The sequence below is a fragment of the Ornithorhynchus anatinus genome, chromosome 5 (genome assembly GCF_004115215.2).
Source record: "Ornithorhynchus anatinus isolate Pmale09 chromosome 5, mOrnAna1.pri.v4, whole genome shotgun sequence".
NCBI lineage: Eukaryota > Metazoa > Chordata > Mammalia > Monotremata > Ornithorhynchidae > Ornithorhynchus > Ornithorhynchus anatinus.
The window spans coordinates 33,543,365-33,561,036 of NC_041732.1; the positions used below are offsets into that span (position 1 = coordinate 33,543,365).

General features: G+C 47.2%; 1 protein-coding gene across 1 annotated transcript in view; it reads left to right on the forward strand.

The window, feature by feature from the left end:
* The window catches only part of GFRA2 (GDNF family receptor alpha 2), an 86,703-nt gene that overhangs the window by 54,735 nt on the left and 14,296 nt on the right, over positions 1-17,672 (forward strand). The window contains exons 5-6 of the mRNA XM_029066669.2: positions 16,762-16,871; positions 17,391-17,531. Of these exons, the coding sequence (XP_028922502.1) occupies positions 16,762-16,871; positions 17,391-17,531 (251 nt within the window). The remainder of the gene's footprint in view (positions 1-16,761; positions 16,872-17,390; positions 17,532-17,672) is intronic.

Genomic DNA, 17,672 nt, shown 5'->3' on the forward strand with positions numbered 1-17,672 from the left:
TCCTGGCTCTGCGATTTGTCTGCTGTTGTGAACTTGGGTGAATCGCTTCTCTGTGCTTCAGTTCCTTCAACTGTAAAATGAGGATTAAATACCCGTTCTCCCTCCTACTTTCTCTGAGGCCCATGAAGGACAGGGACTATATCTGACCTAATTCATTTGTACCTATCCTAGTGCTTAGAATAGTGTTTGGTGCATAGGAAGTACTTAGCAATCACCATAAAAAAGTCACTTGACTTCTCTGTGCCCCAGTTACCTCATTTATAAAATGGGGATTAAGACTGTGAGCACTCTGTAGGACAGAGACTGTGTCCAACGTCGTTAACTTGTATCTAACTTGTGCTTCAAACAGTGCTTGACACATAGAAAGTGCTTAACAAATACTATAAAAAAGACACTACTAAGCATTGTGGTAGATGCAAAACAGATCTCACGTGGACTCACAACCTGAGTAGGAGGGAGAACAGGCATTGAATCCCCATTTTGCAGATGCGGGAACTGAGATACAAGAAGTGAAATGACTTGGCCAAGGTCATCCAGCAGTTGTGTGATGGAGGAACCCAAGTCCTCTGCCTCTCGGGCTCTTTCCACTTGGCCATACTGCTAAAGGACTGAACATTAATACGACTTGGCTCACGTGTTGGAGTTTTTGAGACTCTCTTCTAACTCGGGTCTAGGTCCCCTTCTGGCTAGGGCTGTACACATTACAGATATATGGGTATTGTCGCTTTCTTTTCACTGCCCTGTGTGTGTTCCCAGAAAGATCTGTCGGGAGGGAGTGCATAATCAACTTGAGGAGCCCTGTCTCTTCAGGAACAGCCTGCAGCCTGGATCCCTTAGTTTCATAATTGAAATGTGGCTAACATCAGAGTGTCTATTTGCCTATCCATCTAGCCATTGACTAAAGGAGGTTATTTATTAAGCACTTATTTCATGCCAATCTGCGAGAGGCAGAGTTGCCTAGTGGCACGGGCCTGGGAGTTCTAATCCCAGCTCTACCACTTGTCCGCTTTGTGATCTTTGGTAAGTCACTTTGCCTCTCTGTGCCTCAGTTCCCTCATCTATAAAATGGGGATTAATAATAAAGATAATGTTGGTATTTGTTAAGCGCTTACTATGTGCAGAGCACTGTTCTAAGCGCTGGGGTAGATACAGGGTAACCAGGTTGTCCCACGTGAGGCTCACAGTCTTAATCCCCATTTTACAGATGAGGTAACTGAGGCACAGAGAAGTAAAGTGACTTGCCCACAGTCACACAGCTGCCAACTGTCAGAGCTGGGATTCGAACCCATGACTTGTGACTCCCAAGCCAAGCTGCTTCTCTGTGAGCCCCACATGGAACAGGAACTGTGTCCAACCTGACTGACTTGTATCTGCCCAAAGTTTAATTCAAAGTTGGCATAGAATAAGTGCTTAAGAAATACCATAAAACATGTGTTGAGCATTGTGCTAAATGCTTGGGTAGATATAACTAAAGCAGACACAGTTCCTGTCCCATATGGGACTCACAGTCTAAGTGGGTGAGTATAGGTATGTAGAAAAAGGCAAAGTTGTAAATAATGAGGACAATTAAGAAATGCAGGATTCATAATTAATATTATTACATAGAGAAACAGTTTTTGGAGTGAGGGATAGACTCACTGCCTTATCCATCCACCCGTTCAACTTCCTTCCATCCATCTGTCCATCCAGTTTGAAGCTGCTGCTGAGAGTGAGAGTGTCACGAGGAGATAATAATCTTCACTACATTTGAAAGTTTAGTAGGAGCCTGTTTTTGGCCCTTTGCCTTTGAGGTCAGCACTGGGGGCTTTCGCTCTCTACAGGAGATCAGAATGAGGTTCCATCTAGGGGGTGGAGAGGGGAAAGCTTTAGCAAGGAATGGTGATGGTTTGTGCTGATCCATCCACATTCTCTCACTTAGGTCTCTCACTTGTGCCCAGCAGCACACATTGCAAGATGGCTGGCAAAAGGCAGCAAGTGCAGTCTGTGCTCCTGGAGCAGATTATATACCGGACCTTGTCGGGAGCAGACAAAGCCCTTCCCCTTTTCCCTTTCAAAATTCCCTGGCTACATTTTGGGCAGGAAAGCTCTTCCAATTTTCTTGCAAAAAAAAAAGTGATATTTGTTAAGCACTTACTATAATGCTAAGCACTGCACTATGTGCTGGGGTCATATCATATCAGGCATAATACCTGTGCAACAGGGGGCTCATAATCTAAGGTGGTTGAATCCCCATTTTACAGATGAGGAAACAGATACAGAGAAGCTTAGTGACTTTTCTAAGGTCACACAGCAGATAGGCGATGGATTGAGGGTTAGAATCCAGTCCCTCTGACTCCCAGCCCCGTGCTTTTTCCACTAGGCCATGCCGCTTTATCCCAGAAAAAAGAGGAGAGAAAAAATAATATTCAGGGCATGACCTTTTTTGTTAGGAATGGAGGAGGCTTAACAGTGCTTACAGATCTCTAAGGAAGCATCAGCTTCAGGGAGCCCATGTGACTTTTGGCTTGCTGGCTTCCCCTTAATCCCACCTCCTTCCCACCCCCTCCTTGTTCCCAGACTCTGCCAGTGCCCAGCCAGCTTTGCTGCTGTCCCGGGATCTCTGTTGCTGTTTTTCTCTGTATGGTTTCTGATTCAGTGGCCGGGCCAGCACAAGGGGTGCAATGAAGCTAAATCATCAGTGGCTAGGAAAGCCACTCCTCCCCGAGCCTGACACATGGAAACAATGCCACTGAGGAACTATGTGGCCTAGTGGGAAAAAACACGAGTCTGGGAGTCTGAGGAGATCTGATTCTAAACACCCACTTGCCTGCTGGGTGTCCTTGGGCAAGTCATTTAAGTTCTCTGGGACTGTTTCCTTATTTGTAAAATGAGCATTCAATAACTGTTCTCCTTTCCTCTTAGACTGTGAACCCATATGGGACAGGGACCGTGTACCACCTGATTGTACTGTATCTACCCCAATACTTGGCCTATAATAATGCTTAAGAAATGCCATGATTTTTTTTTTTAACTAATGCCTGCAGGAGCAATCACACCTCCTTCCTGGAGGGGGAAAAGAAGCTTCACAGCAGCCCCACTGGGATCGGAAGGGATCAAATACGACTATCTAAACACTTCTGTTACCTCAGAGTGACTTGTGTGAAAGGGAAACAGGTTACTTTGGATGAGGTTTTCTGAAACGGGGCAGGATTGGGGCAGGAGACCAGGGGCTGAAGTTGGAGGACTTTTTCCCAAACCGGCTGTTTTGAGGTAAGCATAGAACAGTGAGCATTCACAGACCCCCGGACCCTTCAGGGACTTCTCTGGGCACCCTGCTACCTGGAAATGCAGTCCAGTAGGAAAAGTCAGGGAGGAAAAGGGAGATGCAAACTAATCAGGATGGATGCAATCCCTGTCCCACATGGAGCTCACAGTCTTAATTCCCATTTTACATGTGCGATATCTGAGGCACAGAGAACTGAAATGGCTTGCCCAAGATCACACAGCAGAAAGTAGCGGAGCTGGGATTAGAACCCAGTTCGTTCTGACTCCCAGGCCTGTGCTCTGTTCACTAGGCCACACTGATTCTCAGTTTCTATTTGGTGTGTTTATTGTCAAAGTACCTTACAGTAGTTATTTAATCTGGTACAGGGAAGATAGAGAATCCCTTGCGGAGGGGCATGAGAGGAGGGGCCAAATGGGCTTTAAGATGGGAAGGGAATCAGTGACATTGCCAGGTGCCCTAAAGAGGATACAAGTTTGTGGCCTGCATGCCTGGGGTTCCAGCCTGAGCCACTGCTTTCCTCAGAAAGTAATGAGGAAAGCAGGTGGGTTCTGGAGAAAGGGAACATGCATCAAGGTTTGACAGTGGCTGGGAGACCCCAAGCCCTTAGACTTGTACACAATTTGGACACAGTCCCTCTCCCACATGGGACTCGTAGTCTCAATCCCCATTTCTCAGATGAGGTAACTGAGGCACAAAGAAGTGACTTGCCCAAGATCACACAACAGACAAGTAACGGAGCTAGGATTAGAACCCATGACCTTCTGACTCCCGGGCCTGTGCTCTATCTACTATGCCATGCTGCTTCTCCTCTTCTGCCATTGCTGTAGGATCTGAGGGCAATGGATCTGAGACAGAGAAAGGGAAACAGAGAGAGGAAGCCCACCCTTTACCTGGTGGCGGGGACCATATCAGAATTCAGAGAAAGCTGAAAGAAATCTTTCTGCCGGCTGGCTACGTAGCTCAAGGCTAACCACACTCTTAACACAATAATAAGTCAATCCTCACTGAATAATTAAATAGAGAGCCTTCATAAGTATTGACTTAATGTGACAGCAAGTCTATAGCGACTCGGGGTTTGCTTATGTAAACACAATCTCTTGTTCAGCTTACTTAGCAGTTCAATGAAATAGAACAGTCCTTCAATTAAAATCAAATGATGCATCCGTTTTAATTCTTTTCTCTTCTTTTTGGGTAATAATAGGTTATTGGAACATAGGTGAGGGGATTGAAAAAAGAACCAAAATTCTCTCTGTCCATCTGCCCATCTTGGGAGAGCCCAGGGTGCTGCTACGAAGAGGGGCTGTGTTTGGAGAGACAGCTCCACTGATCCCGTTTCCCGGAGCAGAGTGTGATTTGGTGTGGGTGGGGAATGTGTATATGTGTGTGTGTGTGTGTTCACTGCCTCTTCACTGCTGTGTTCCTTTCTGGCAGTGGGCTCCCTAAAACTCTCCAGCTCTAGGTGGAGATGTCCACATTTTAGCAAGGTTTTTCTTGCAGTGGTCATTGAACTTTCTGGCTCTGACACTGGAGCTGGAGAAGGCACTGGGGCCAGGCTGGATATGGTGGGGAAGAGTCTATAATATCCTCCAGTGATGGGAAGGAACCCTATCCTTTGGTGCTCTTGGAGACAGGAAAGCGGGAGAAAATTAAGATGCCGCAGTTCCAGGTACACTACAAAGGTTGCCTGCCTGGATCCCAAAAAGAAATGGCCTCTTGGCAGTTCATGCAGATATTGTAGTCTGAATGGGAGTGTAGCCTCTTGTAATAATGATGATGATAGTGACATTTAGGTGCTTACTATATACCAAACACTGAGGTAGTTACAAGATAATCAGGTTGACAATTGTCTTCTGTGTAACCTTGGGTAAATCACTTCTCTGTGCCTTAGTTACCTCATCTGTAAAATAGGGATTAAATCCTCCTTCATCTGACTTAAACTGGGAGCCTCATGTGAGACAGGGACTGTGTCCAACCCGATGATCTTCTAACACCCCTGGTCTTAGTACAGTGTTTAGCAAGCTAGCATTAAAAAACAAAAAACAAAAAACAAACCCAGTACCTGCCCCACATGGAGCTCACAGTCCAAGTGTCCTCTTATTCAGAAGCTCAGCTCCTTTTTATATCTGCTTAGTGAACTCCAAGGCCCCATGGCTGGCTCTGGCCTGTTGTTGAGCAGGGAAAGTGTGGCTTCTGTAGGCTGCCGTAAACTTCTCATGGGCAGGGAATGTGTCTGCTAATTCTGTATACTGTACTCTCCCCAGTGCTAAGTACAGGGCTCTGTGCATAGTAAGCGCTCAATAAATATGATTGATTTGACTGGTGGTCTGGCCCCAAAAGAGAGGTACAACCTAATTGTGGGGGCCCCCACCCAGGAGGGGGAGTCCTTTTGTTCCTGTCTTCCTGCTTGGTATTGTGGCCTACTTTCATTCATTCAATAGTATTTATTGAGTGCTTACTATGTGCAGAGCACTGTACTAAGCGCTTGGAATGTACAGTTCGGCAACAGATGGAGACAATCCCTGCCCATTGACGGGCTTACATCCCTCTTGGTGGGGACAGTTTCACAACAGTGTTTTCCTTTGCCAAAATCAGGGGGCCGCTGGCCCTTTGGACAGTCCTCACTTAGGCAGGAGAGACCCTCTCCCTGGAGAGGGAAACTCTGTGGCTCTCAGACTTATCAACTCCCAGCAAGGGATAGAAAGGAGAGCACATCGCCAGATGAATGCGCGGACATGGAAAGTCGAGGGAATTAGTCGACGTCTTCCAAACAGATATGTTTGGAGAATGTTCCTGCTGGGAAGATTCAAAAAATCGCTTTTTGCAATAGCTTTTGGTCTCTGAGCCCTCTTTCCATCCAACTTTTCATAGGAGTAGAAGCCCGAGCCCAGGCCAGGTCTCAAAAGTTTCTTAACAATGATAGCTCATGACCTATTTCAGGGCTGAAATATTTCCACTAATTAAATGCTGTGACTTGGAGCGATAGACTCCACTTTATCCTGTGATCTTCCGGCCACAACACTTCACTGTGAACTTGGACTGAAAGGTGCACCCCTTGAGGGGAAATTGAGGGAACTGCTGTGCTCTTCTAAGCCAACCACCCAGCAGAAGGTATGAACCTGTTAGAAAGGCAATGAAGGCGGCCCTTTGCTGAAGTATGCTCTTTGTGTGCAGGGTATATGTCTGTTTGTTGCTATATTGTAATAATAATAATAATGGTGGTATTTGTTCAGTGCTTACTATGTGTAAAGGACTGTTCTGAGCACCTGGGGGGGATACAAGCTGATCAGGATGTCCCACGTGGGGCTCACGGTTTTAATCCCCATTTTACAGATGAGGTAACTGAGGCACAGAGAAGTTAAGTGACTTGCCCAAAGTCACACAGCTGGCAAGCAGAGGAGCTGGGATTAGAACCCATGACCTCTGACTCCCAAGCCCGGGCTCTTTCCACTGAGCCATTCTGCTTCTCTGTACTCTCCCAAGTGCCCAATACATATGATTGAATCTTCTAGGGCGTCTTAATTCTCCACAAGCCAGTGTCTGCCCAACCTAAGGAGGGGTGAGGATAGAATAGATGGAGTTAGGGCAGAGGGAGTTGGCAGAGAAACTGAGTTGCCAGAGCGGCTCTGGGGATGAAATCCATCTTTCCTGTTCTCGGAGTTACGTAACATTGAACTCACTTAACAAGTCCTGCGCCGCTGGAGGGAAGCCTCTGCAAGCCATTCCAGAGACTCTTCTGTCTATTAAAGCCATTTTTCCTACGTTCTTGTAAATTGTCTGTGAAACCCATCTTGAGTAATCTGCACTTCTTGGGAGCCTTTTGTTTCCGTATGAAATATTCAAGTGTACCGTTCATGTGCACTGGGCAGCAACAGCTGGGCTGTGAATTATCGCAAGTTGCCAAAAGGCTTCAGGAGTAGGCTAGAGGAGGCATGGGGTTCTTCATCAGATGCTCCATCTGCAGTGTGGCTCAGGGGAAAGAGCACGGGCTTTGGAGTCAGAGGTCATGGGTTCGAATCCCGGCTCTGACACTTGGCAGCTGTGTGACTGTGGGGCAAGTCACTTAACTTCTCTGTGCTTCAGTTGCCTCATCTGTAAAATGGGGATTAAGACTGTGAGTCCCATGTGGTACAATCTGATTCCCTGTGTCTACCCCAGCGCTTAGAACAGTGCTCTGCACATAGTAAGCGCTTAACAAATACCAACATTATTATTATTAGGCTTCCGGACAAATGGCAGAAGGGCACTGGGCCTTGTTGGAAGATGCCGCTATAGAGAATTGTAGTCTGGGGGATGGGGAGAGCAGGACCTGGGCGGGCTCAGCCCTAATGGCTAGAGCATGGCTCAGGGAGTCAGAAGGACCTGGGTTCTAATCCCGACTCCACCAATTGTCTGCTGTGTGACTTCGAGCAAGGCATTTCATTTCTCTGTGCCTCAGAAAACACAAAACACAGTTCGATCAGTTAGATTTATCAGTGAATACCATTGATTGACTGTGTGCAGAACATTGTACTATGTGCTTGGAAAAGTACAATACAACCGAGTTGGTAGACACAATATCTGCCCACAAGGATTTTACAATCTACAGGGGGAGACACTAAAATAAATGAGTTCATAGGCAGGGAGGTCTATGGGAAGCAACACTGTCTAGAAGCTTGGAAGTCGGAAGGACCTGGGTTCTAATCCCACCTCCACCATTTGTCTGCTGTGTGATTTTGGTCAAGTCACTAACTTCCCTGTGCCTCATTCACCTTATCTGTAAAATGGGGATTAACACTGTTAGTCCCATGTTGAACAGGGACTGTGTCCAACCTGATTACCTTGTATCTACCCCATGCTTATAGCAGTGCCTCACTCACACTAAACACTTAACGAATACCATAAAAAATGACAGAGGAAATAAGGATATGTACATAAGTGCTGTGGGGCTCAGACTGGGGAGTACAGGGACTTTTGCAGAGAGATCCTACATTTAGAATATTTTGAATTTTCTGGGCCAGAGTAGTTTGGAAAAATATCTGGATTTTGGGAAGCTTTTTCTGATTAGGCTGTAGGAAAATTCTCGCCGGTAGTTAGTGGTTGTTTCTTGGTCAGGGGCCAGGACCCAGTGCTGAAACTTTGGCTTTAAACCCCATAGAATATTATCAGATAATGGTTGATCCCAGCTTCTAATGGCACCCTGTGGGCTGGGGGATGGGGGGTGGGTAGTAGTTTGCATCCTCAGCTCTTGAGTCTGCTGGACCCATATGTCATTTAGTTCATTCAATCACATTTACTGAGGGCTTACTGTGTGCAAAGCGCTATAATAAGCGCTTGGGAGAGTACAATATAACAATAAATGGACACATTCCCTGCCCACAGTGAGCTCACAGTCCTCTTGGGACCTCAGCCGTTGTGCACCACCAGGCCCAAAAGAATCATCTTCGGCAGTTGCTCGAAGTCAATTGTTGAAGCCAAGACAGACCGAGTGAACGCTGACAGGCCCCCCACAGTCAGTTTTTCTCTCACGCAGACTGTAATTACCCAACCTGGTAATAGCTCACTGGAAATGTTAGGGAGCAGCCCTCCCAACCCTTGAGTCGGTTCTGAGTGTAATGTGATCAACAAGTTGGCATACGTAGATTGAGGGGAGAAGAAATGGTTGTGCATCTGCACAGCGTGTTTCTCAATGTGGGACCTGCTGTTGCACATTCCAACGAGTGCCTTATTCTTACCACGGCACATCATGTGGTACTTTGTTTCTTGAGCCTTCTGCAATTTTACAGTATTTGGTACAGTAAAATAGTGAGTGGCATGGGCGTTTCTGCTAGTGGTTGTTGTAACAATAATATAGGAATCTGTTTCCAAAAAAATATGATGTCATGGTGATATCTTCGGCTACGCCTTAACTCATGACTTCCCAGTGAAGCAGTGTTTAAGCACAACACAGTTTTCCAGTAGCATGAAGTTCTTCAAGAACACCTCCCCCCCCACACACTGGAGCAGAAATGACTGTGCCCCCCTATTGGCCCACTGTCCTGCCCATTTGGCTTCCTGCAGAAGGGAAAAACATACCATCTGAATAAGTTCAGCCGTCAGTGAGAGAGGAGCAAGCTGCGGGCTTTTGTTTCGGCAAATCAAGCCCTTGCTTTTTATATCTTTCGCCCCTCACAGTTATCAGATTTCCTTCATGGAAATGACCTCTGTGCCAGGTTCTTTCTTTGCCTTCCCCTCCCACCACCCTTTTCTTGGGCTAAATTGGCCACAGCTGCCGAGGAAGCAAACCCAAAATGGATTTTGGTTTTCCGGGCAGATCCACCTGCTGCCTTGAGTTGGAAGGAGCTGTTTGGCTCATTCTCCTCCCTCTGCTGCTGTGATAGATGAGTCTCTGGCCCGTGAGCATCCTGGTTCTTTCTCTTTCTTTTTCTATCCTCTCCCTCTCTATTTCTCTCCTCTCTCCCTCTCTCCCCCCCTTCACTATTTAATTTTTCCCTCCTTTTCTCTTACCCACCCCTTCTCTCTCTCCTCCTCCCTCTCTATGTTTGTCTCTCTCTGTCTCTGTCTTCCCTCTTGCTTTTTCCTTTTCTATCTCCTTCATCTCTCTGTTGGTCCCTGCTTCCCCTCCCTTTCTCCCCCACTTCTGTCACTCCTCTTCCGTTCCTCACAGCCCCATTCCTCCTTTCTCTTTTCTGGAGAAACTTAATGGCTGAAATCTGAGAAGCTATGGGGCCATTCCAGTGAAGGTCTATTCCCGACACCAAGAACTGCATCCAATAAACTGGCAAACTCGTTGTGTATCATGGAAAAGAGTGACATCTGGCTCAGAGATTATGCAAAGATTACCAGCTGGCTTGTCATGTATTATGAAAAGAATAACATTTGCCTTGGAGAAAGTTACCTACCAGGACGGGGCTGGGAGGGTTGCATGACAGGTTTCTGTCACGGTGGGGATGGCACTTGCCAAAGGCCTTTAAGGAAATAGACACGACTCTGTCTCTGATGCTGGCAGAAGGGAGCTCATCGCTGTGAACTTTCTCATGTGGAGGGGTGGGAAAAAAAACCTTGGAAAGCGAGCCCCCGCCGGCGACCCAGATGGGGTGCTTTCCTAAACAGCAGTATATATCTCTCTGGCTTGCCAAGTTGGTGGCTTATGAATGGTCAGAGAGGTTTAGGGATGTCCCAGTCACTGTTTCTTTGGTCCAATTTCTCCCCTCTTTGGAGGCTTTAGTCCTGATTGGGTGCATTGATCTCAGGAGGAAGGAGGAAATATTTTTTACTAATAGCAATACTAATTATGGTAATTGTTAAGCACTTACTATGTGTCAAGTACTACTCCAAGTTCTGGGGTAGATACAAAGTTAATGAATTTGGATACAGGACCTGTGAAGGAAGGAGCACAAGTATCGAATCCCTATTTTACAGGCAAGGAAAGTGAGTTACAGAGAAATTAAGTGACTTGCCCAGAGTCACACATCAGGCAAGTTGCAGAATTGGAGTAGAATTCATATCTTTTGACCCTAGACCTGTACTCTTTCCATTAAGCCTAAGCTATAAGCTCACGTGGGTAGGGAATGGGACTACCAACTCTGTTATACTGTACTCTCCCAAGCATTTAGTACAGTGCTCTGTACACAGTAAGTGCTTAGTAAACGTGATTGATTGGTAGGCCTTGCTGCCTCCCTACCTTTAATGATGAAGTCCTACTGGAAGACCGTTGTACGAACTCTTGCTAGTAATATTGTGCTTAGTGCCTTGGTTTTTTGTGTAACTTTTATTTTTTCAACATATTTTCACTCAGATTTTATCCTCACAACTTTCCTGCAAAATGGAAAAGCCAGGTACCATTAGCTTCATTTTTCAGATAGGGAAACTGAATCCCAGAAAGGTTTTGTGATTTGTCCAAGATCACACAGCAGGCTAAAGGCTGAGCCCGGATTAGAACCTAGGTCTCCCGATTCCCAGGCCCATGCTCTTTCCACTAGACCCTGCTGCAAATCCTGGTCTTCTGCCATAAACCCAGGTACTGGTGATTCCTAGCCTCATATGCCAGGACATGGGGGAATGTTTTCTCATCTGGTGCTGACCAAAGGAGCATCTGTTTTCCTTTTGGTCTTCCAGTGGTGGTGACCAGTGTCTGGTTCAGCTGGATCTGCTGCAGTGGGGAGAGAGAAGAACTGGAGAGAGATCTCCACCCCTCCTCAGCCTCTGGGTCAGTGAACCATGGGTTAGTGGAAAGAGCACAGAACTGGAGTCAGGAGCCCTATCTATCACTAGCCTATTGTGTGACTTTAGGTAGGTTACAACTTTCTTGGGTCTTGGTTTCCTCATCTGTACTACTATCTGCCTCTCCTTAAATCTCAGAATTGGAGTGGAAAGACCATGGGCCTAGGAGTCAGAAGATCGTGGGTTCAAATCCTGACTCTGCCACCTGTCTGCTGTGTGACCTTGGGGAAGTCGCTTCACTTCTCTTGGTCTCAGTTACTTCATCTGTAAAATGGGGATTGAGACTGTGAGCCCAAAGTGGGACAGGGACTGTGTCCACCCCTATTTGCTTGTATCCACCCCAGCGCTTAGACCAGTGCCTGGCAGGTAGTAAACATTTAAGAAGTACCATTATTTACCTCATCTGTAAAATGGGGATAAGACTGTGCACCTTACGTGGGACAGGAACTGTGTCCAGCCTGATTATGGGCAGGGATTGCCTCTCCTTATTACTGTATTATACTTTCCCAAGCGCTTAGTACAGTGCTTTGCACTCAGTAAGCGCTCAATAAATATGATAATGAATGATTATCTCCCCCAGTGCTTAGAACAGTGCTCGGCACATAGTAGGCACTTGAGAACCATAATAATAATAGTATTCCAGCATATAGTACTGTGCTTGGCACATAGTAAGGGCTTAACAAATGCCACAGTAAATATGATTATTATTAATAGTGAGGGAAAAACCGAGATAATTGAAGTGCTTAGCACAAATAAAAATTACTCCACAGATCTCAGGTTTTATTATTATTGACTGGCCTCACAGCACCTGATTAATTCCTCCATTCTCTCTGCTGACACGCCACCTTACATCTCCTCCTCCAGATGGCTCAGGACCTGCCTGGCAGCTTGTTAAAAAAAGAATTCCCTAGCGGCCCTTCCGAAGCTCTTTCCCATTCCTTTTTCCCTTTGTGGCCCAGCTCTAGTCAGCGACCGCCTCCGAGGCAACTTGCCTGGCCTAGCCACGCTTATGGGAATGGAGTCGGGGTCCAGATGGGTAGAGGGGCTCGGCAAGGAGCCCCTGGGGGGGCGTCTCAGAGTCCGCTGACAGCGAAAAATAGCGAACAACAGGGTAGAGTGAACTCCAATGTGTCAGGTTGGAATTGAAAACACCTGGGAGGCTTCCAGCCCTTTCTGAGCGGGGCCTGGGATCCAGGTGTGAAGGACTGCGTGTTCCTCTGTGAAAATGAAACGGGATGAAATCTCCTTCTCCGACACTCATCCGGTGCTCCAGTAGCACCTCCTCTGCCACTCGGCGCTCTCTGGAACAGCCGAGACTCACCGCTCAGCTCACGCTTCCCTCTTGCATTGTGCACAAGGCAGAGTTCTGAGAACAATGCACCTTTCCCCTCAAATGGAGGTGGAGGGCAGCCTTGCTGGGATGGTGGACTGCAGGCCCCAGGGGGCTTGGCTCTGCTGCTACCCTAAATTTCTTCATTCCTGGTCTGAGCCCCTCTGGCCCCTAACTATCTCTTGAAATTGTGATTTTGTCCTCCCAGAATCTGCTGGGGTTTTCAGTACTGGGGTTTTCTAGGTTCCAGCAGCAGATGTCTGCCCGGATTCTGCCTGGTCAGTGGGAGGATCTGACCAGTTACTTGGTCTCTCTCCAGTAACTCCTGGATGTTTGGTGATCAGGGAGGCTTGCCCAGACCTTTAACCTAGGCCTCTGGTCAGTTAGCTCTCTGACCCATTTCTCTGCATCTCCTCCTTTAAGCACCACGATAATTCTTTCCTGAGCATTGAAAGTTAACCCTGAAGGATATTCTCTGGGGCAGTAGTTCTGCTTGGGAAATCTCCAAGGAGCCACTTCTTCCTTACCAATGAAGGTGGAAAGTCAAGCCCCACCCCACTCTTCTTCCTTGCAGTTGTTGTTCCTGAAGTTGGCAGAAATCAATCGATCGTATTTATTGAGCACTTTATGTGTGCAGGGCACAGCATAGAGTCCGGTAAGGGTCTGTCAGTGATTCTCTGGGGTCTCGTTGGGTCTGTGCCTAATCCTGGTGGTTGGGTATTGGAGAGAGCAGGTGTTTGCCTGCCAGTAGGCAAGTCTAATCCTTGTCCCTTTTTCTATGTTATTCAAGTCCTATGTTCCAGGCACTTTACTAAGCACCGGGGTAGATACAAGGTAATCAGTTTGGACACAGACCATGTCCCACATGGGGCTCACAGTCTTAATCCCCATTTTACATATGAGGTAACTGAGGCATAGAGAAGCGATGTGATTTGCCCAAGGTCACGCAGCAGACAAGTGGTAGAGTCGGGATTAGAAGCCAGGTCCTCTGACTCTCAGATTCCTGGACCTGTGCTCTTTCCACTAGGTCACGTTGCTGCCTTAGAAGAAGTCCCCATAAAAAGTAATAATAATTGTGGAATGTGTTAAGTGCTTACTATGTGTCAAGCATTGTGCTAAGCACTGGGATAGATGCAAAATAATTAGTTTGTACACAATCCCAGTCCAACATGGGCCTCATAATTTAGGAACGGAGAACAAGGTATCAAATTCCCATTTAGTGATGATGAAACTGAGGCATGGAGAAGTTAGTGACTTGCTCAAGGTCACTCAGCAGGCAAGTGGTAAAACTGGGATTAGAGCCTAAATTCTCTGACTCCTAGGCGTGTGGTCTTTCCACTAGGCCATGGTGCTTTTTTTCTATACATATGTATGCATATATATGAACTATTCATCACTGTTCTAGCCCTGAGGCCTGGAGGGATTTTCAGGTCCACATAAAAGAGAAGGAAGGCAGGTAAGGAGTTGGAGAAGGGGAGTAGAAGGTGAAATTGAAGGCTAGCTTTTCCTTTTAATGCAGGAAAGCTGATTGATTCCAGCCCTGGCTCCCTGTACTCTCAGGCTAGGCCAGGTGACTTTCCTTGAAAGAGAACAGGGTTCCCAGTCTCCCTTTTGTGAACTGTTAGGACTGGAAGAGATCTGGGTCTTCTCCTTGGGCTAGGAAGGGGTGAGGAGGTGGTGGGCCACAGGCCTAGAGAGACCTTCACCCGTGGAGGGCTTTCTCCTATGGTCCAAGCCCGTTAAACTAATCCCAGGGGTAACCTCAGCAATTTACCTTGTGACTTCTTGTCCAAGAATGAATTCTCATACAGTTTATGGACTGCTTAGAGGGGTGAGGAGGTGCTGCCAGTTTTTTTTTCTTTCTGGGATGCTGTCTGGCTTTTGCTGCCAGAACCCAGTGGGGAAACAGAAAAGCAGAGTCACATGTTTCCAAATACTTCCTATGGGCTCCTCTTGGCCACTTGCACAGAGAAAGGTGCTTCCTGGGATTTTTTTTTAAATTCTTGCAGTGAATGGTCCATAATCTGGGGCAGGACACAGGATGAGCAGAGTCTGTGGGTTTACTTCTGGGCAGGGAATAGCCACCCTTTAGAGAGCCCCTGCCTGAACTGAAAAATACCACATAACCAGATATATAGGACATCGGTCAATCATTGGTATTTTTCATATACTAGGCTGGGTGTTTAGTGAAATGCAATGATTCCGTACCATTTTATGGAAGCCTATCCGAATCTTTCATAATAATAATGAGTATTATTGTTACCATTATTATCATTATGGTATTTAAGTGCTTACTATGTGCTGAGCACTGTTCTAAGCACTGGGTAGATACAAGGTAATCAGGTTAGACACAGTCCTTGTTCCACATAGGGCTTATAGTCTTAATCCCCATTTTACAGATGAGATAACTGAGGCACAAGTGAAGTGACTTACCCAAATTCACATAGTGGCAGAGCTGGGATTATGACCCAAATCCTCTAGGCCCATGCACTTTCCAATAGAGCATGCTCCATTCTTGTGGAGGAGGTGCCCTGAACTTCTGTAAGCGGTTATAGCAGCATTATGCCCTTGGCTTCCCACCCCACAGGACCGCTGAACGGGCCCTCTCCTACTGCACCATCTAGAGGCTTCTCTCTGGACCTACCCTCCTCCAGAGAGGCCACGAGAACTCTGGCTGAAGTAGCTATGCATCCCAGAAAATGGGGAGGCTTGGGTTGCTACTGGCCTCCGGATGCCTTGGCGGTAGTGTGGCAGGACTCCTTGCGGGCCCCTTCTACCGCCCGACCAGATGGACCCTGAGCCTTGTCTGTGCAACTTGGTGGATTTGATTGTTTTCATCCTTGCTTATGTGTGTGTGGTCAAATCTCTCCCTCCCTAAGCCTTAGAATGTGATCCCCTTGAATGCCCAGTCAGTCAATCAAATTTATTAAGCACCTACTGTGTGCAGAGCCTGTACTAAGCTCTTAGAAGTGTACAATATAACAATAAACAGACACATCCACTGCCCACAATGAGTTTACAGCCTGGAGTTCAAGCTTACAGTCTAAAATCAGGGCCTGGGTCTAATTCTTACCCATGGATTCCCGGCCCCCACCGCCCCGTGCTTAATTTAGGGCTTCACACAGAGTAAGCATTCCATAAATACAACTCCTCCTACTCCAAAGCCATTTCATTCCTCTTTTGAGTCTCCATGAACTCAGACATCACTTGCAAACTGCAGGACTCAGCAGCAAGAGCTGAGGTGGAGGGAGACTGGGGGGTTAAAATAAAAAATAATTGGACATAGAGATGTTGGTGCCATATCAGACCTGGAGAGAATTGAACTGTCAAATGTAAAGCTAGGCAACTGGTCATGCTAGCACCTCCTTGAACTGGCTGAATTTCAGTAGGGATGGCTGGGTCACGATGGATAGACATGATTAGGGGACTCTTGAGGAGGTCTCATCTACGAGCTTGAAGTGAGGAGTTATAATAGAAGAGTATATTTAATCTGCTTGCTTTGCAGGCTTTCATCTGAAGGAAGTTAGAGCAAATTGTTTCCACGAGATTGTTGTATTGCTTCCATTCCTTTCTAGTGGAAAGAGTATGGGATTGGGAATCAGACGACTTGGGTTCAGAACCTGGTTCCACCATTTGCTTGCTCTGTGACCATTGACAAGTTGCTTAACTTCTCCATGTCTCAGTTTCCTCATCTGTGAAGCAGAGATTAAATATCCGTTCACTCTCTTAGGCTGTGAGCCCCATGTGAAACTAGGACTATGTCCAACCTGATTACCTCATATCTACTCCAGTGCTTAGTGCCGTGCCTGGCACATAGTAAGCGATTAACAAATACCATTATTAACTGCTTCCTCCCACCTCCACAACCGCTGCCCTTTCTTTCCTTCTCAGAAAAGGGCATTTTCTGTCAATTAGAGGGGGAAGGATCAAACCAAACTAGTGTTTTCTCTTCTGCTGCTATCACTAGGTCCCGACTGGCCGACTTTCACGCAAATTGCCGAGTCTCCTACCAGACGCTCACCAGCTGCCCCGCGGACAATTACCAGGCCTGTTTGGGTTCCTATGCGGGCATGATTGGTAAGTTTTCTTCCTGCATTCCCCCAGCTCTGAGCAGCTCCCAGCTCTCCCTGGCCCCTATGGGGTGTGGAATTTTTGCTATTGGCTGTGGCCGAGGGGATCAACCCAGCGGTAGTCAATGTAGGGAATGAGAACACAATTGGGAGGGGGGTCTCCTGGTTGCATTCAATTCTCCCCCTTTTCTCCAGCTCTCCTCCTCCCCCACACCCAGTATAGGGCTGGGATGCCTGGTGGAGGGGGCCTAGAGATTGGCGTCAAAAGAAGGGGATGGAGAAATTTGGCTTGCCTGGCTGAGAGGTAGGAAGAGGAAAGGAGGAGGGACGGACATGGTATCCACACAAAATATGTATTATTTTCCCCCAACAAGTAGTGGAATTGGGGTAGGACCCTCTAACTGCTGGGGTTTCCTCCTGGGCTTGGGGAGACCAGTATTCTGGGTCTGGAGTCCAAGAAGCTGAGCCAGGGAGAGAGGAGGAAGCACTTCTGTCCACCATCCTCTGCTGTTTCTTCTTCCCGCAGGATTTGACATGACTCCCAACTACGTGGACTCCAGCCCGACTGGCATCGTGGTTTCCCCCTGGTGTAGTTGCCGGGGGAGCGGGAACATGGAGGAGGAATGTGAGAAATTCCTGAAGGATTTCACCGAGAACCCCTGTCTCCGTAGGTCCTGGGAGGAGGGAACATGCTGTGTGCAGATGGGACAAAAGCGATTGAGTCCCAGTAACCTCTTGGTGGCTCTGGGTTTCCTGCAGGGCCCCTCCTTTCTTGGCCCAAGCCCTGGCTACTTTCCAGCCTGATAGC